Source organism: Stenella coeruleoalba (assembly GCF_951394435.1).
Source record: "Stenella coeruleoalba genome assembly, chromosome: 16".
In the NCBI taxonomy this organism is placed as follows: Eukaryota; Metazoa; Chordata; class Mammalia; order Artiodactyla; family Delphinidae; genus Stenella; species Stenella coeruleoalba.
This window is the reverse complement of record NC_137162.1, coordinates 72,206,214-72,226,332: the sequence shown is the minus strand read 5'-3', so window position 1 is coordinate 72,226,332 and position 20,119 is coordinate 72,206,214. Positions and strand designations below refer to the sequence as shown.

Below are 20,119 nucleotides of genomic sequence, written 5' to 3'. Positions count from 1 at the left end.
ATACTATCTAATTATAAAATAGGGGGCTTCCCTGGTGGCGCAGTGGTTGGGAGTCTGCCTGCCGATGCAGGGGACGCGGGTTCGTGCCCCGGTCCGGGAGGATCCCCCATGCCGCGGAGCGGCTGGGCCCATGAGCCATGGCTGCTGAGCCTGCGCCTCCAGAGCCTCTGCTCCGCAACGGGAGAGGCCACAGCAGTGAGAGGCCCACGTACTGCAAAAACAAACAAACAAAAATAAATAAAATAAAATAAAATAAACATATACTCAATATTTTAAATTATTAATAGCTATTTTACTTTTCTTGTGTGTACTAAGTCTTTGAAATCTGGTGGGTACTTCGTCCAACACATCTCAATTTATCAATAGGTAAATCTCGTTTCAAGCACTCAGTAGCTATGTTTCCAGTGGCTACGCCATTGGACAACATAGAAGAAGGTTCTTACTAATCATAAAGTTCTGGTTACCTAGTAAATGCCTCTGGTTACCTAGTAAATATTTTCAAGGGGAGGAAGTGATGTCATGAATTTCCAGGTGTAAAGAGTGAGGCAGAAGAGTTCTGTTCTGGACCTGTCTCTTTCTGGCCCACGGTGTTTTCTTCTGTGAGCTCAGACGGGTGGATCAGATCATTTCTGAATGTGCTCTCACCTCCCCACCTCCATCATTGGACAGGAGCTGGGCCTGAGCAGTGGCAGGCTGACCTGGAGCACGTGGCTTGATTCCCTTGATTCCTCGGTTTTCCCACCTGTCTCGTGGTGATGGTTCCCTCAGCAAAAGTTACGTATTGCCTAAGTAGACTCCCCTCTGAGCAGTATGAATCAAACATCATGCCTCTGAGCAGACATGTGCACAGTGGTTCTGACCAGCAGCACTTGGCTGCAGCCTGATTAAAGGTATGAACACATCAGGGGAGAGAACAGGGGTTGGTCAGCCATGGTGCTGACTGCCATGGAGGCAAACAGTCTCTGTGCTCAACTATGCATGGTCCAGAGGCAGTGCCTTAGAGAGGCCAAAGCTGAACCTGGCTATCTTCTCGCAATGCTATTAAACACTCATGTCACTCAACGAGCCACCATGACCCTGATCCCAAGAACCTCAAACACCTTCTGATTAGTATATGGCTTCCCACTGAACTTACCTACCAGGAAAGGGTGACTAGCAAGTGAACTGGAAAGTTCTCACGCAAATTAATGAATTGGCATTTTGGCCCCTATATCCATTCTTTTGGGAATCTTCCTGTGAGTCAGAGGTGACTTAACTAAATTGGGACAATGCTGAAGGGCGATCTCATATCCAGAGCTTCCCATAAGATCTGAGGCTTCTGCTGAAACTAGCTCTGGGGTCCTGACAAGCTCACAGAGGTCGAGCACCTTGCCCATCTTGCTCACAATTATATCTTTGGTTCCTGGGAGAGTGCCTGACACCTAGTAGATGCTCAATTAATATGCGTTGGGTGAATAAGAAATGAAGAATCTGGATCTGCCACAAGAAAGATGGGCCCTAAATGTACCAGGTTAAAAGGCATCTCTGTGGCATCTTGATAAATAGCCAGTATTGCCTGATGACACCCAATCTTTGCCAAAGTCTTTGGAACTTAAACAGGACAAGATTTGGTTGTGAAGTATCTGGAACAATACTGGGCACACATAGGCCCTCAAGAAAGATGTCTCCCTTCCCCCTCTGCTCTGATGAGCAGAGCATTATCCCACTGTCTTGGGATCACAGGTGTCTTCAGTCAGGTTTCCTTTTGAAAAGCTGACTATGCAAGGGAGTTTACACACATGAATTTGATTGGAGTGTGCTTTCCAGAAAAGCATCTTTAAGAGAGCAGGAGAAGCAGCACTGGGCAATAGGAAAAGTTGAGCTGTGATGCAACTGCAAGAGGCCTCAGTTCCTACAGGAAACTCTAGAGACAGAACAGCATTTCAGAGTTGTCCCAATGGAGTCAAGGAGGCCATTCATTAGTATTGAGGCCAGGGTTATGGGAGTCTGGTTTCCCCTGAGGAGGGAGTATAATCCCTTCAGCTGAAGGCAGTGCCCGGAGCACGGCTCAGCTGTGAGCCCTCAGCGGCCAGTCCCAGCCCCCGAGGGAAGGAGTGCCAAAGTGCTGCAGGGATATTAGGGCGACAAACCACAGCACCCACTACAACAGCAAACATGGATATCTTTTTCTCCCCCGGAACAACCGCATAGACACAACTGCCCTTAAACCCCCAATACTAGTTAGAGTACCATGGGATCTACCTCTTGTTTTAAGAAATCATTGTGAACACAAGGACTATGTCCGTCCTGTTCATCAGCATCACTTCAACGCTTGTGTACTTGGCACATGGTGTATGCTAAATAAAAATTTGTTGAATGGATACATAAACTGGTTAACAAGTAAGTTTTTGAAACCAGCTGATGCATTTATACTTAATTGGATATTAGTTGCTCCTGTTAAATCATGAACTACTCAGGGCAAGAGACTTTCTTAATTATTCCTGTATTTCTAGCATCTAGGACAAGTCCTAGTAGTGATACACTGTCCCCTACCGCCACCAGCACACACACAAAATTGTTAGCAGAACAACAGCTTGATACTACGCCCAGTGAGACAAGAATTCAATCTACCATATATTGTGTATCTACTATTTTACCAGATACTTCCTCCTTTTATGATATTGGGGTTCACTTTCTAAGATGCCCCTTTCGGGAGCAGGGGTTAAAAATAATTTTTTTTTTTTTTTTTTTTAAGCGGTACGCGGGCCTCTCCCTGTTGTGGCCTCTCCCGTTGCGGAGCACAGGCTCCGGACGCGCAGGCTCAGCGGCCATGGCTCACGGGCCCAGCCGCTCCGTGGCACGTGGGATCTTCCCGGACCGGGGCACGAACCCGTGTCCCCTGCATCTGCAGGCGGACTCTCAACCACTGCGTCACCAGGGAGGCCCAATTTCTATTTTTTTAGAAACAACTACACACTGGACATTTTACATTTATTATTTCTAAACGTTCCAACAATACATTCAGCAATAACAAAAACGGAGCTCAGAGAGTTTAACAAACCGAAAGATTACCTATGAAGTGAGGTGGTAACTGGAGGAGCTAGGAAATCAAAACCTGCTCTGCTGGACTCCGGAGCCCATGCTTCCTCCCCCGTGCCAGGCTATTTTCTTATTACCACCTTTTTTTTTTTTTTTTTTTTGCGTTACGCGGGCCTCTCACCGCTGTGGCCTCTCCCGCCGCGGAGCACAAGCCCCGGACGCGCAGGCCCAGCGGCCATGGCTCAAGGGCCCAGCCGCTCCGCGGCACGCGGGATCCTCCCGGACCGGGGCACAGACCCGCGTTCCCTGCATCGGCAGGCAGACCCTCAACCACTGCGCCACCAGGGAAGCCCATTACCACCTATCTTTGATGTCCAGATTACCAGGTAGTTACAGCAGCCCTTGGCGTTCCACCGGATTTCCTAGGGGTACGCTCGCACTCACAGACGCGGCCTAGCAAACTAGGCACTGACCTGCTGTCTCATTACGGAGAGCCCACGCCCTTCCCGAAGTTCCTTTGAGGAGGGCGGGGTCAGGCAAACCCCTTTAAGGCACAGCCAATAACCCACAGAGGAAATCTACCGCGAACTTCCGGAAGAAGCCCAGCTGAAAAGAATCTTCCTCTTGCCTAAAAACAACCCAGAGGTTTTCAATTTTCAGGTCTTTCTGGAAGACTGAGATGCCCCAGGTTCTGAAACAAGAGCTTCCTGAGATGTTTCATAGTGGGCTGTGGGCTGAGATAATGAAGACACATCTCTCCCCATCTTTCTCGCAACCTCTCTCTCTTTCACACACGCGCGCACGCACATGTGCAAGCACGGACACACACACTTTCAGATTTCTTTGGCACGTTCGTTCCCAGTCCCATCAGAACTGACTGCTTGGGTTCCTTGGTGCTTCTGTTGTCACCTTTCTTTGGTTCACACCACTTCCCAGAGCTTTGGGAATTAGGCACAGACAGAACTCTTGTATCCGCTTATGCCTCTCACCTGGTGACTGCTAAATGCCCCTGGAAAGTTACAGTCGTTTTTAGCCTTTTACAATGGATGGTCCCATTTACTGGAACAAACCTGCACTCTACATACAGTTCTGTCCAGGGGTCTGAGCTCATTCCGACTCTGTGTGCACCACGGCCCTCTCACTGGCCTCAAATGATTCCTCCACCTGGTTCTTGTTCACCTTTGACCTTTAGGGAGATACATTTCCCAGGACTTTTCAAAATGGCACCCTCCCGGCAGCCTTGGCGACTGTATGCAAATGAGCTGCTGACCCTGGTCCATCGCTCCTTAGAGGTTGATCTAACCAGTCCCACCTGGTCTCCTTTGTTGTTATGGTGCTAGAGTCATCTGGGCTAGTCCTAGAAATGCCCTCTTAACGCTGTAATGTTCGGGAGTTTTCAGATGTAAGCTGGATGAATGACAACTTGCCTTATTATCACATTAGGGACGTTCCCAGGAAGAAAAACCAGGCTTATCTCTGTGGCTATGTAGTTTTAAGGTGACCTACAGCAGTTCAGCACCTTGACAGCAGTTCATTATTCTTTTCCGAAAACATGCTGCTTACCAAAGATTTTAGACTGTCCCATTGAGAAAACTGATGAAATTTTTAAAGATATATATCTTTTTCTTTTTGAAGGGAAAATAAAAGTAAATGACTCGGTGGGACAAGGAATGTATGTAGTAAAAAGCAACTAACATGACTGTTAGGAATAGAATCCCAGAGGACCTGGCAAGGAATTCCACTCCCTCAAGGGTAAATCTCCAAGGCACACTGGCAGGCAGTGAGGTAAGGGCCCTGAGCTGAAGACAATTAGTGCTCAGTAAACAAACGGAAGCATTTTGCTTTCTGCCCAGTTTCAGTCCCGCCTTCCAAGCAGCTTGTGTGATCAGTTCTTAAGGAAAAAAATAAAAGTTCAAATTCCCATAGTAATTCAGTTTGCAAAGTGGATTCTATGTGATTTGTGGAGGAACAGCGCGTTTTGTTTTGTTTTGTGTCAGGGCTTCTGAATGGCAATTTCAGAAAAATGTGCTGAGTCATGAATCCCTAAGGATGCAAGATTTTGACAAGAACATGCATGGGGGAGGGCAAGAGCTGTGACAGAAGGCTCATTCTCCTTCTTCTAAATGAGACTCTTCAGGGCAAACACGTACCCCACACCTTGGCCCAGGAACACTGGATACTGAGCAGCCACACACTCACTAAAGAATAATGACCACAACAAAAATAATAATAGCTAATATTTACTGAACATGTGCCAGGTATACATATGGGTTATCTTATTCAATTCCCACAATAGCCCTATGACATGTATGACAAATGAGAAGACAGGATTTGAGAGGCTAAATAATTTGCTGACAATCACCCAGCCACAGGAACTGGGCTGGGATTTGAACCCAGGAATCAACCCTAATAAGTACGTACACTGTCTCTCCAAGTATTATCCATGTGTTATTCACAGATCTCAGATCATTTTAACTGATTGTAGTTAAACTTACTCAGAGGCATCTTACTCACTGGCATTCTTCAGACACAATCAACTATAGAACAAAAGGTCCCAAGATTGTTAATATTAATGAAGGAGAAATTATATGGCACTGCTCATGTAAGTTGTGTATTTATGTGTTTAATATAACACTCCTTCCAAGTCAAAGAAAAAGGGAGACATTCTTTTATTAAAAACAGAGCTCTTGGGCTTCCCTGGTGGTGCAGTGGTTGGGAGTCCGCCTGCCGATGCAGGGGACACGGGTTCGTGCCCCGGTCCAGGAGGATCCCACGTGCCGTGGAGCAGCTGGGCCCGTGAGCCATGGCCGCTGAGCCTGCGCGTCCGGAGCCTGTGCTCCACAGCAGGAGAGGCCACAGCGGTGGGAGGCCCGCGTACCACAAAAAATAAAAAAAAAAAATAAGTAAAAAATAAACAAAAAAAAAACAGAGCTCTTCATTTCCTGTAACGTCCTGAGTTGAGATAATCCTACAGTGATTACTAGAAGCTGAGGCTGTCTGAGGTCATGGGCCTTTCTGGCTAGTACAAGACAACTGCCATCCTGCTCGGTCATGACCTCCCAGAGCAGGAACTCCTGATTCTTGGGACTGTTTCTCATGGGGACTTTAAAAGTTGGTGGCTGAACCTTCTCCCCTGAAGACACGGTCACCCTAGAGAAAATTAGATCACCAACCGGCTTCTAGGAGGCCCATCAGAGAGAGAGAGAGAGAGAGAGAAGGAGAGAGAGAAGGAGACAAAGCAGAAAGCAGAAGTGAGATGTTAGAGTCAGTGAAGACTTTCTTATTTCATATATTTCCCCAAATCAGCCCCAGGCACTTGGAATGTCAAGAAATATCTTGAGTCACAAAAGAAAGATCGTATTCTAATCAATAAAATTTAATTATTAAATCGGTTTTTTAAATGCTTAGGAAATAGGCAAGTTAAGAATAATTATTTACCTAAACATGACTCTTCTATTCCCTAAAGGACTGGCTTTATAGCAACCCTCCCAGCTAGGCCCCATTTTCTAGCCACGTTAGAAATCAAAGGGTTTGCTAGAAACCTTTCTCATTTTGCTTTTGGAAATTACTTGTGTATGTTGTTTATGTCGTGGCAATTATGTTTCATACCATACAAAGAGGGTCATAAACCCCATCTCACAGGGCTATTATGAGGGATGAATAATATAATGTGATTGGAACAGACCAAGAATTCCATTAATGAGTAGCAAGATCAATACTAATAATTCCAAAGGGGCGTCTGTCTCCCTTTCCTCAAAAGGATTCTGTAGGACTGATATTTTAGCTTTTTGGAAGGCAATGGTCAAAATGGTTTAGCAAATTGACTTTTGAATATGCTAATATCTATATCACCAGATTCTGGATCTGAAGTGAAATCAGAGAATTCATATTCTTACATTCAAGTAAAGTATGACTGTAATTCGGGGGGCTAAGAAGAAAAAAGGCAACCACACTGAGGCAAAACAAACAAAAAGTATTTTATTGTAACTTAAAATTCATTCCCTAGACAATGGATAATGCACACACTGGAAGACATTAGTAGACATGGTAAAGACGCACTTGGACAAGTATCAACATTGATGAATGTGGGGATGGCATAAAAGTTAAGAAAAGCGCTTCCCTGGTGGCGCAGTGGTTGAGAGTCCGCCTGCCGATGCAGGGGACACGGGTTCGTGCCCCGGTCCGGGAAGATCCCGCATGCCACAGAGCGGCTGCGCCCGTGAGCCATGGCCGCTGAGCCTGCGCGTCCGGAGCCTGTGCTCCGCAACGGGAGAGGCCACAACAGGGAGAGGCCCGCGTACCGCAAAAAAAAAAAAAAAAAAAAAGTTAAGAAAAGGTTATTGGATTTCCCGAACATGATATTGGCAAAAAGAAACTTTTATCACAAAAACATTTCCTTTAATTTTTTTTTTGAATGCTATTTATTTTACTTACTAACCTTGACAGTGACTAAAGAGTGAGGCATAGAAAAGTTTCCAGAAGTCTGAATATGGAGCAGAAGTCCAAGTGCTTTGGGGCCCCATTATTGGGTTATTGAATAGGATTCACTCAGTTATGAAATTCCCCGCACTCCAGGTTTACTGCCTGGAAAAACACTATTTACCGACCTCACTGAGGTGTTGTGGGGATTCATGCTTATAAAGTGCTTCACGTGCCTTTGAAGAAAGGCAACATAGAAGTATAAAATAACCTTACATATTTCAAAAGAAATGAAAAGACAATTTTGGCACAGTGGGAAGAGTGACTCCTATTTAAAGAACCAAACTTGTCCATTTATTAAAAACCCCTCACCTCAATGGGTTTTTGGTTTGTTTCTTTATTTAAGAGAAAAAAAAATGTTTCTCTGCTGTCAATCTTAAAACAGTCATTCTCAACTCAGGTTGTGCTCTCAGAATCACTTAAAGAGTTCATTAAAAATACAGATGCTTAGCCCACAACCTAGAACTACATAATCAAAGTCTCTACTAGTGGTACTCAGGCAACTACATTTTAAAAAGGATCTATAGAAGATTCTGATGCATAGCAAAGTTTTTAAAACATTTCCTTAGAAAAATGTCAACATACTAAATGTTGATTTTCTTCCTAGAACATTTTGCTTAAGAGTGAATAAAGTTGGAGGAGGGTATCAATGTCTTATTGCCTTTTTCCCTTCCCACGTACTGAATAGCACACAGGCTCGGAGCACAACGTGTGCACATCCACACACACATCCAGACACACACAAATTTTTAGTTCTGCCCTTGAATTAAAATTGGATAGTGATAAAATCTGATAGTAGCAAATAAATGCTTCACTGACAAGACATGCAAGGACTTGCAACTCATCCCCACTGTGCCCAAAGCAAATGGATGTTTCCCATTTGCCAGAACGGAATGGTTTAAATATGCATTTCCAATTTGGAAACAGGTAAAATCAGCACTTCTTGGGAAACATCAGCTGAGCGGATGCTGACAAACAAAAGTGAGCGAGGTTCCAGCGGCCAACCATGAAGAAAGGCTACAGTAACTCTACTCCTCTGTTTGGAGATTGCCTGCAACTCAGCAAACACCTTAGGAATTGAAAGGATGTATCCTCAGTGGGCACCAAACGTGTGGGTGGTTCATCAAGGTAAACAGAGTACAATGAGTCCCCTACACACAAATGAGTTCCATTCTGAGAGTGCATTCGCAGTCCAATTTGTTTGTAAGTTCAACAAAGTTAGCCTGCACACCCAACTAACACAATCGGCTCTATAGTACTGTACTGTAATAGGTTTATAATACTTTTTCACACAAGCAATACATAAAAAACAAACACAAAAAATAAAGAAAACACTTTTAATCTTACAGTACATTACCTTGAAAAGTACAGTAGTACCAGCTACATCATCACTGCTTTTACGCTTGCTTCTGGACATCCTGGGCTTGAAATAAAGATACTGTACCACTGTACCCTATACAGTACTGTACAGTCAAGTACACAAAAGCACAACCACTTGTAGAGGACGCACGCACATGACAATCTACGCCAGACACGTGAACTGACTTACGTGATTAGACATGCGAACGCACTTCCTATCTTTGAAAGTTCGCAACTTGAAGGTTCACAGGTAGGGGACTTACTGTAATGAAAACTGCTGACGGTAGTTTAAAATATCATTTTAAAAAAATGATCAATTTTGTGCCACCGCAATTCTTAACGCTGTTTTAGGAACCCCTTTCATTTCCTGACTGGCTCGAAGTCTTCTATTTACTAGCGCGGCTAGCAGAGAGGAGAGAGTGATTTAGTCCCTGGCAGGCTACACACATATCTCGTCACGCTGCTTGCACCAGTTCTGAAATAGCTAGAGTCTCCTCTGGCTGCCTTGCAATGGAACTAATGGAGTCTGCAGAGAAATCATATTTCTTTACACAGAGAAAGCCTTCTGAGGCTGGCCAAAATGATCACAATGTCCAGAACTCATCAATAATAGTAAAACAGAATAGTCCCACTTCTCGGAAAAAGGAAAAAAGAGAAAAAAAAATATAGGAGATAGAGGTTACATATACAGTACATAGAGAATAGGATATGTAAAAAAAAAAAATTCATTCAGATCACGCACAGTGCAATTTCGCTATGAGAAAACAGTCCTCAGTGCCTTCCAATATTCCTCTAAACATTAGAGGAATTAGAGGCAACTTTGTACAAAAAGGTTGTTGGAGCTGGCTTGGGGAGTTGCTTGTTGCATGTATCCCAGGAAGGCAAGGCTGCCAGCAGCAGAATAAAACCTCCCAGCAGGACGCAGAAGCCACTAAAATAAAATGCAATGTCATAGGTGTGGGTCCAGTCATAAAACCAACCTGAAAAGGGAGGAAGAAAAAAGTGAGTTTGATAGACATAGTATGAATAGGAATACTCTAATTTCATCAATTTATATACAGTTCGTGGGATTGACATATACACACTACTATATATAGAATAGATAACTAATAAAGACCTACTGAATAGCACAGGGAACTCTACTCAGTGCTCTGTAATGATCTATATATGGGAATAGAATCTAAAAAAGAGTGGATATATGTGTATGTATAACTGACTCACTTTGCTGTACAGCAGAAACTAACACAACACTGTAAACCAACTATACTCCAATAAAAAAATTAATTAAAAAAATTTATATACAGTGTAGATTAGGATATATATTACCCAATCTACTCCCTAAGTGGCCTAATGGGAGTTAGAGGAGGAGGATTTCTCAAATAGTTGGACAAGAATAAGCAGGCATTTTGGGTTTCTCCCAGATGAAGAATAAACACAGATTCCTGAGCAAGTGTACTGGCTTTTCCAACTACATCAAAGTGATTTTGAATAAATCACGATCAGGAGACATTCCACGCAGATTTATGTTGTATAAATCCGTGCTATTCTTACACTATGGATTTCTGTATCCAGAGATGTTACAAAGAAGAACAGTACAGTGGATTGACTTTAAGATAAATATCTTACCAACAATTGGTGGTCCAAGGCTATTTCCAAGTCCAGCAAAGAACATTAATATCCCGTAGGCATGGGCTAATTTTTCAATTCCCACAGTCTTCGTGGTCACATAAGGAAAGATGGACCAATTACCAGTAAGAAACCCTAGGATCCCAGAAAGTAGTGCCAACGTGACATAGCTTTTGGCAAATGGAATTGCACACAAGGCCAGGCTCATAATTATTAAGGTAGCTACGTAAAGATATAAGGTATTAATCCACTTGAAGTCAGCCAGTATCCCTAAAATGAGTTTACCAACTGCTGTCATAATGCCAATAATGGAAATAAGTGGCATAGGAAACTCTTCTTCTTTCACATTTGAACTTCTTGCTACATCTTCCATAAGTAATGAAGGTGGAAACCCTCCGATGTCAAAAAGAAAGATGGCAATGAAGAGTGCTGAAAATACTTTGTTTTTAAAAAGAGCCACAGTTTCTTCACAGTAGTTTTTATATAACGGCCATTTCCTCTTGGCAAGCTGTTTGCAAAAATATGTCCGTTCTGCAACTTTCTTTTTGTACGTTTCAGTCTCTTTTGTGTGTGCCATTGTTGTTGGGTTTTTATGAAGTAGACTCTCTGGTTTCCAGTCACCACTGGCTAAAGTGCTCTTACATGTTTCCTCACCACGGCAGGTCTTTTCAAGAATGTTTATGTTTTCTTCCAGGTTCTTTTCTTTTTCATTGTAAATCGAGTATCTACCTGGTACCTTTTCCAGAGCTATTTTTTCAGGCAAAGTGCAATCAGAGGACTGAAGGGGTCTCATCAGACTGCCACAGGCTAATATATTTAAAGCTAAAGCACCTACAATCAGCAGGCATCCATCCAGTCCATAGAACTCAATCAGCAGTCTCTGCAGAGCAGCGTATATAAAAAGTCCAATGCTTGAACCTAAAAAGGAAATGGTAACTGTTTAATCTCTTATCATTTGGGGCTCTCAGGACAAGCATTATTAGTATTACAATTTGATTTCTTTTTTTACACTGGCATTCATGTGTGTGCCTTCATATTAAAATCACAGCAAGAATGCTGAAGATAGTAACAACAATAGTGACCATTTATTTTAAGAATTCGCATTTGTATGTCAGACACTGCGTTAAACACATTACATCGCACCATCTTGTTTCATCCTTACAATAACCCTATTGGGTAGGTCCTATTATTATTCCCAGTCTACACTTGAAGTGACCTAGGGCTAGAAAGTTTGAGAAATTTGCCACACATCAGAGAGCTGTAAATGCCATAAGAAGGATTCACACCCAGTCTGACACCAGGAGCCCAACGTCCTTAACAAATACCTATGCAACTCCTTTTTGGGTACTTAAAAAAGTACCAAAAAAGTACTTTTCTGGCTCCATGTTATGTATGCATTCTTTTTGGAAGAGAAAAGTTCTCACGTTTTATTTTTTGAGATGAAGGATATATTTTAGTTTTAGGATATTTATAGTGGTTTGATAGCTCAAATCCATTGCTAATCACCAGAATGGATGCTTGATATTAATAAACTATGAGAAGAGTAAAGTGAACTCTGATAGGGTATTAAAATTACAAAATATGCCTGCTTTGCACATTTGGGCAACACTGTAAATACTCCATTTTTTAAGCATAGATCACACTAACCACACTGGAATGGAAAGTTACATTAGCCCAATTAATTTGCAGTGTTCTTATATGGCTCTGATTTCAAGTTTTTGATTGTTTTAAAATTTAAATACCATTGAGAAATGTCACGTGAAAACACAGGAAAGAAATAAGTAGATCTGTAATAAAAAAATAGTCTAAATAGGTTGATCATACTTTTTAAACAGTCTATACCAAATTATATCAAAACCCCAATAGGATGCCAAGTTTACGGTAAAAACCCATCAAAAATTCTTACAAATAACCAAATGGCTTTGTCTTAGAGTTATAACTTTTTTTTTTTTTTTGGTACTACAGTTGTCCCTTCCTAATATATTTAAAGTTAACTCCTTCATCCCCAAAGAAAAAAGACTTCGCTTGCAAACGTTAATTAATAGCTCACATTAATGTAATGACAGCTAAAATAGTATCTTTTTGTGGCTACCAAGAAAGTGTCTCTTTGCTGACTACTGAGAAGTTATAAAAGTAGATGAATTGAATTCTGCCTTATCTTTTTAAAAGTGGCACATACTTCAAAAGTTGAAAGCATTTCAGAAAACGAACAAAGAACTGAAAAGAGGACCTTTCATATAATTCCATACTGCATTAGCATCCATTCATTATTAATTCATATTTTTCTCCAACACCATTTCTTTGTAGAAGTTCTAACAAAGTGCCGTATAATTAGACACTTAAAAATATTCTTGGTATTTGGAGAGTTCTGTATTTTGACCTTAAGTTGAGAAAATAGATAATTCCCCTTTGCTCACCAACTAACTTTATCTGTCAACATCATGAAATATAAGGGAAACATATAAAATCAATTCAATAGGTTTTATCAGACACCTATGATATGCTAAGTGTACGACAGGGCAGCGAAATAAAATTCTACTTCGGACACTAGTTTCTTTAGCCCACAGCCCATGAGAATGTAGTTATGGCTTAGAACGATGCAGGAGGGAATTCCCTGTGGGCCAGGGGTTAGGACTCCACACTCTCACTGAAGAGGGCCCAGGTTCGATCCCTGGTGGGGGAACTAAGATCCCACAAGCCACGATGCTTGGCCAAAAAGAAGAGAAAAAAAAAAGATGCAGGATTCTTTCAGGGCAGTGAAGAGTAATTAGAGCTCTCTTGTGGAACTGTGTAAACTGTAAAACCGTAATTTTTAATCTTCGAAAATAAAATCCCAATTTAAAAATCAACACAATAAAGGGAAAAGTGAAATAAAACACTAATTATGCTTCCATGCATGCCTAAAGTATACATTATCACAAAGAGGGAGAACATGAATTGATGTTCAGGGAACCTGAAACAATAAGAGATACACTCATGCTTTGATTAAGACCAGGGGTCAACAGACTTTTTCTATAAAGGGCTAGAGAGTAAATAATTAAGGCAAAGTGAGCCATACAACCTCTGTCACAAATGCTCAACTCAGCCCTTGAAGCGTGAAAGCAGCCAGAGAAGAATCATGAAGGAACGAATATGGTTGTGTTTCAATAAAGCTTTATTTATGGACACTGAAACTTTAATTTTACCTAATTTCATGTGCCATGAAATATTCTTCTTTCAATTTTTTTTCAACGAAACAAAAATGTAAAAACCATTTTTAGCTCACGAGCTGTCCAAAAACAGGTAATAGACCAGTTTTGGTCCACGGGCATTAGTTTATCAATCCTTGTTCACCAGGGATTAAGATCGTTTCCCCAAAACCTCCATTTCATGCCCATGTTTCTTTCTTTCAACTGGATCACAATATTTCAACTAGGTCTCATTATTTCTTTCTTTTTTTTTTTTAGATTTTTTTCTTGACATGGACCATTTTTAAAGTCTTTATTGAATTTGTTACAATACTGCTTCTGCTTTATGCTTTGTTTTTTTTGCCCCGAGGCCTGTGGGATCTTAGCTCCCCAACCAGGGATCAAACCCGCACCCCCTGCACTGGAAGGCGAAGTCTTAACTCCTGGACCGCCAGGGAAGTCCCAGGTCACATTATTTCAACTATATTTTGCTTTTGGGTTTTTTTTTTCAATTAAAGAAAAACTCTACTGTGAGTTTTGTTTTTCTTGTCACCACTTTCACTGAAGGTGGATACTACAGTGTGAAGGTTTGTGTCTCTCCAAAATTTGTAAATTGAAATCTTAACCCCCAGTGTGATGGAATTAGGAGGTTTCTCCTTTGAGAGGTGATTAGGTCATAGGGTAGAACCCTCCTGAATGGGATTAGTGCCATTATAAAAGAGAACCTCAGAGAGCTTCCTCTTCCCTTCTGCCACATGAGGACAAAGGGAGAAGGTGGCAGTCTGTAACCCAGAAGAGGGCTCTCAGCAGAATCTAACCACGCTGACCTCGACACCCTGATCTCAGACTTCCAGCCTCCAGAACTGTGAGAAATAAATTTCTATTGTGTACAAGCCACTCAATCTATGCAACTTTACAGCAGTCTGAATAGACAAAGACAGTAGATTCATGCTGCTCCTTAACTTTGCCTCATCTAACTTCCTATGTGCTACAACTAAAAACTCCGATTCCGCCAAATCTAGATTGTCCACAGTCAATCCATTTTGGTTCAGTGTGCCACAGCCCAGTCTCTCATGCTCTCGTCTTTAGACTGAGTGAAAGCAAGAGCAGCTCTCTCAGCATACAATTTCCAACATCTTCATCACAAATAAATTCGGACGTTAAAGGAAACCTAGGTCATAATTATAATGACTAACACTTTTAGAGCCCCTGCCATGTGCCTTACACATATGTTCCTTCAATATTCCCAATGACCCAACGTGACGGTGTATGGTCAGGCCACCCAAGATGGCTATTCTCTTGCTCTCTGTACATCCCCTGCCTGACCAGTGCCTGCTTTACCTACACCTACTCGCATGACTGACCTTCCTATATACTGGCCCCAGGCCCCACCTAGGGATTGCTCTTATCCAAGGGGTGGGGAGGTGTGTGCCTCTCTGCTAGTTTCCTGGTAACCAGTGAGCCAACCTGATGTCAATTCCCCTATAACTGGCAATCTCCCCTCCCCACCCCGGGAGCGAAAACCCGCATCCATGTCTTGCCCACGCTCTACCACACACCTGGGGCATCACTCCAGGATCTTGCTTTGGATTTGTAAGCTCCCCCCTTCCATTAAACCACTGATGTCTCTGTCGCTGACTCCAGGCTCTTTCTTCTGTCTTGAAGCTGGGCAAGCACAGGCCTTACAGGGTGCAGCCCAACAGATGGGTGCTATTATTATCCCCATTTTACAGTTCAGAAAACTGAGGCGTAACAGTTAATTTCACAGAACAGGTAACTTGTCCATCACCAGACAGCTACTGAGTGACATAGAATTCAAAACCAAGCAGACTGGCTCCAGGGTCTTGGGCTTGTCACTACGTTTTAGTGCCTCTACAAAAAATACAGTATAGGTAAGACCTATTATCCGTTAAGCTGCCGGCCCTGCTCTCACACTCCCTCCCACACTTGTGGGAGATGCTGTCAGGTTCTTTTTTTTTTTTTTTAATTATTATTTTTTTTACATCTTTATTGGAGTATAATTGCTTTACAATAGTGTGTTAGTTTCTGCTTTATAATGAAGTGATTGAGTTATACATATGCATATGTTCCCATATCTCTTCCCTCTTGCATCTCCACCCTCCCACCCTCCCTATCCCACCCCTCCAGGTGGTCACAAAGCACCGAGCTCATCTCCCTGTGCTATGCGGCTGTCAGGTTCTTTAAACTGCCTTCCAACTGCTCTGGCTTCTCCATCTTTTGTTTTTTCTCTTTCTTCTCCCAGTTCTGCCTTAGCCATGCCCTCAGACTCCGGTCCTGTTTCCTCCTAGGGCATGATTCACATTTCTTTCCTGGCAATGCTTCCTTAAACCACCTTGGGGAAATATCCAGCTCGATTTAATTTGATGTGGAAGCACTCTGTTGCCACTGCATTGGCCTCAGGAACAAAACATTAGTTTGGATCCCGCTGCCAGATACACTACTGAAGTACTTCAGCTTATCTGAACGTCTGACCTCCCAGGAATATCTACCCATGAACAAGTAGCAATGTAAACTTAAATACAAGTTTTAGTAAGCTTGGCAGCCTTATCTCCTAAGCAAACTCCTAAAGCATTGGCCACAGAAATTTTGATAAGTTCTCTAAATAGCTTAGAAAAAAATCCATCTGAAAAGTAAAACACCACTTTACAATATCAGAGCAAGTCCAGAAGGCTTTTACACTTACACACACACACACACACACACACACACACACACACACACACAGCCGCTCCCCGCCCCACCCCGTCATTAAAAGAATAACCAGTGTAAACAGTCTGTTGTTTGGATATGCAAATAGAGCAACGAGATGTATTCACAAACCAGTACTTTGGAAAAACCCTAAGTTCCACAATAAATGGAGCTGGAGAGGTGTCACAGCATTGTTCTTCCTGACAATGGCCTGAAGGGACCCATTTTCCTTCCATTTCTCCTCTCTCTCCCAGGGATCAGGTGCTTTACTTAAGTGCTCTCTGCTTCTTTTAGCAAGGCTCTCACCAGCATGTGACTCTCAATTTACTGGACCCATAAGTTTTCTTTTCCTATATTATACTGGACATCTCATGCCCCAGCTTTTTCATACATGTATCTTTAGGGTTTTTTGAAAGCTACACCCATATTTACAAGGGAAAATAAAATTTCCTTCTAGGACTAGAGTAAAATAAATTGTGCTACGTGAATGGCAGCGGCGGCATGGTTGGTTAAACATATCTGTGCTTTGTAACTCCTAACTTTGATTAGAAGGCTAAAGAGTAGCAATGCTGTACTTATATTGAAAATGTACCTGTTGAAATCAGGCCAAGTGCAAGGCCTCGGCGGCTGTCGAAATACTGGCATGTAATGGTCACTGTTGCAGTGTATAATAAACCACATCCGAGACCTAAACACAAGAAGACATTGCACAAATTAAGCCAGACAGTATTACTTCAATGCAAGAAAAAAAAGAGGTGTAATTAAATAACTCTAATAGGACATTCTGTTACTAACTGGCTAAAACTCTTCAAAGTATGGGTTCCTAGATCCCTCTGATGTTAGTTGTGCAGTTCCAGTGAACACATTGGGCAGCCTTGGTTTTCACTCCACACCCACCCTGAGGTCAGGGCCCAGTCAAAAAAATAATCCAATTTCTAAAGCATGAATGAATAATGTAAATTTAAATTAAGACATTATGGAGAGAGAGAGAAAATGGTTAAATCACACACCAAATAGCAAAATTTAATCAAACTTGCCCATTAAAATATCTCTGTCTCTCTTCCACACCTTTACCCTTGGTTCAGTGTTCTTCCTCCTCTAGGTCCTCTAAACAATTTTATAAAATCCCCTTCACATGCCAAGGTATTTTGCTGGACTTCATAGCCTGGTACACCCCAGTCTGCAAAACAAAGGCCCTCTGGCGCTCTCAGATCATCCCATCATCGCAAAATGTATATTTATAAGGTTTTATCTTTTAGAGATGCAAACTACCTCATTTAGGAGTAAAACATCATGTCTTTAGTTTACAATATCTTTGAAAAAAAAAAGAGGAAGAAAATGCAATAAAATATTAGCAACGGTTACATTTAAGTGGTGACCATATGGTTGCTTGCTATACTATTCTCCACTTTTCTGTAAATTTGAAATTCTTTTACAGTTAGAAAGAAAAACCCTTACTACTCACTATCCCTTTCTTGAGACCACAGGGCAATATTTAAGGCTGTTTGTTGGCTTAATCTTTTTCTCCCTATTAAGTATCTAATAACCCCAGTTTTGTTTTTCATAAAAATTTCCTCTGGCTTCTAACTCATAACATTTGCCTTTCTTCTGCATCATCGTCTGTTCTTGGGGATCACCCTGTAAACAACACAAAAGCCGTAGTCTAAAAACTAATTTTAACTATGACTCATTAGGTGAGTTATTAAGGTCATTTTCATTACTTTCAAATTGCGACCTGGACTATGATTAGAAAGAATACATGGGTTTAACAAATACAACGCATAAACATTTTAGGAAATTAGCATTTAACTCAGGACCCAGATGACCATCTGTGATTGCATTAAAAAGTATTCTTGGTCCAAAATAAAACCAGTATTCTTGGCTTCCCTGGTGGCGCAATGGTTGAGAGTGGTTGAGAGTCCGCCTGCCGATTCAGGGGACGCGGGTTTGTGCCCCGGTCCGGGAGGATCCCACATGCCGCGGAGCGGCTGGGCCCGTGAGCCATGGCCGCTGAGCCTGTGCATCCAGAGCCTGTGCTCCGCAACAGGAGAGGCCCGCGTACCGCAAAAAAAAAAAAAAAAAAAGTATTCTTGAAGAAATGAGATAGATGAAAATAATTATACTTTAAATAAACCTTTTAAAATATAGCACACTTTTGTATGATTTAAGGGAAGAGATACTATCTCATTAAAACATGAGTTGGATTGATTTATACATTTATCATTATTACATATAATATACTTCGATGAAATAAGACCTGTTCCTGAACAATCAATTTTGTGAAGCCAAAAAATGTCACCCTTAACTAAAACTATATTTCGGAAAGCCTTTGGAGAGGGAATGAATTTACTTTTGTGTGATTTGGTTGTCAGGGCTCTGTCAAATGGTAGGCATTAGGGACAAGAAAAAAAAAAAGGCATTTCTGATTAATAAATGCCAATGCTAGAAAAGTTAAAACAGTAACTTTTAAACATTTTACCTTAGACTAAAAAGAAAGAAATTTTAAAAAACTATTTCAAGGCCATGGGTTTCAGATAAGATCATCTCATTTTTTTTTAAGTAGCAGAAATTTGAAATGCTTTTTCTCTAAACTTTTCAAAAAGCAGAAGGTGACATGATGCTTTCCCACATCTGTATTAGGATGACCTTAAACCACCAGTTATTAAAAAGATGGTCCTCAAGGTCTTTCAATGGAGTCCATGAAGTCAAAACTATTTTCACGATACTGACATGTTTCCTGCTTTTTTCACTGTCTCCATTTATGCTATTGGTGCAAAAGACATGGTGAGAAAAACTTCAAGAGCCTTAGTACAAATCAAGATATTGGTATCCAACTTCATACCTTATATGTTTCATCACCACTCACTCACTCACAGTAAAAGCAAACAAATTTTTTAAAAATGCTTCATCTGAATTACAATTGTTGCCGAGAAAAAGCACGTATGCAATTGTTTTAGTAGCCAGCTAAAGTAGCCACTTTTTCCATGTAACCCTGTATGTATTTGAAAGAATGTCTGACAGACACAAACTATGGTTACTCAGACTTGAGTATTTGGCAGACATTTTCTTGAAAACAAACAAGGAAAATAACTGACAATAACTGTTACCAATGATAAAATTTGAGCTTTCCAGCAAAAATTAGAATTTTTGGAAACTTTTATCCAACACCATGATTTGACAGATTCCCAACACATAAAGATTTTCTGATAAGCCTATTGGTGATACTAACAAAAGTGATTTTTTAGCTGTTGTTTAATAAAATGTGTCAACATTTTAAAGTTCTTGCATAACTCAGAGAACCAATATTTTTCACATAACCAATTCATGATGTTACAAAATCAGACTTGAATGCTGACCTATTCAAAGTACAGAATAAACAAACTGATTTAATATTACAGAGCACGGAAAGTATATTCATGTGGTTTCAGGTTCCATATTGCAATTAACCCTTGGAAAATTATCATACATCAAGTTTTGGGATAGTATCAAAGAAGAGTTTCTACAGTTACCTGAAAAGACTATTGAAAATCCCTCCCTTTTCCTTTGTGTGAGACCAGATTTCCTTCATAAACTTCAACCAAAAAAGCACATTGCAATAAACAGAGTACGGAGAAGACATGAGAATCCAGATGTCTTCCATGAAGCCAGGCATTAAGGAGATTTGCCAAAATGTAAAACAAGGCCATCCTTCTCACTAAACTTTTTCTTTTGGAAAATAGAATTGTTTTTCATAATAAGTATGTTGTTTATGCTAACATGTA

The 20,119-nt window shown here is 41.3% G+C and overlaps 1 protein-coding gene and 1 long non-coding RNA gene across 10 annotated transcripts in view; both read right to left on the bottom strand.

Moving 5' to 3' along the window:
* The window catches only part of LOC307175696, a 245,785-nt gene extending 242,065 nt beyond the window's left edge, over nucleotides 1-3,720 (bottom strand). For all 7 annotated transcript variants that reach the window (XR_013824419.1, XR_013824420.1, XR_013824421.1 and 4 more), the window contains exon 1: nucleotides 3,402-3,720. This is a non-coding gene — a long non-coding RNA (uncharacterized lncRNA). The remainder of the gene's footprint in view (nucleotides 1-3,401) is intronic.
* Nucleotides 3,721-7,282: 3,562 nt separating this feature from the next.
* SLC16A9 (solute carrier family 16 member 9) overlaps nucleotides 7,283-20,119 on the bottom strand; it is a 68,279-nt gene continuing 55,442 nt past the window's right edge. For all 3 annotated transcript variants that reach the window (XM_079900002.1, XM_079900004.1, XM_079900003.1), the window contains 3 exons: nucleotides 16,951-17,046; nucleotides 10,483-11,400; nucleotides 7,283-9,836 (listed from right to left, as the gene is read on the bottom strand). In XM_079900002.1, the coding sequence (XP_079756128.1) occupies nucleotides 9,649-9,836; nucleotides 10,483-11,400; nucleotides 16,951-17,046 (1,202 nt within the window). In that variant the 3' untranslated portion in view covers nucleotides 7,283-9,648. The remainder of the gene's footprint in view (nucleotides 9,837-10,482; nucleotides 11,401-16,950; nucleotides 17,047-20,119) is intronic.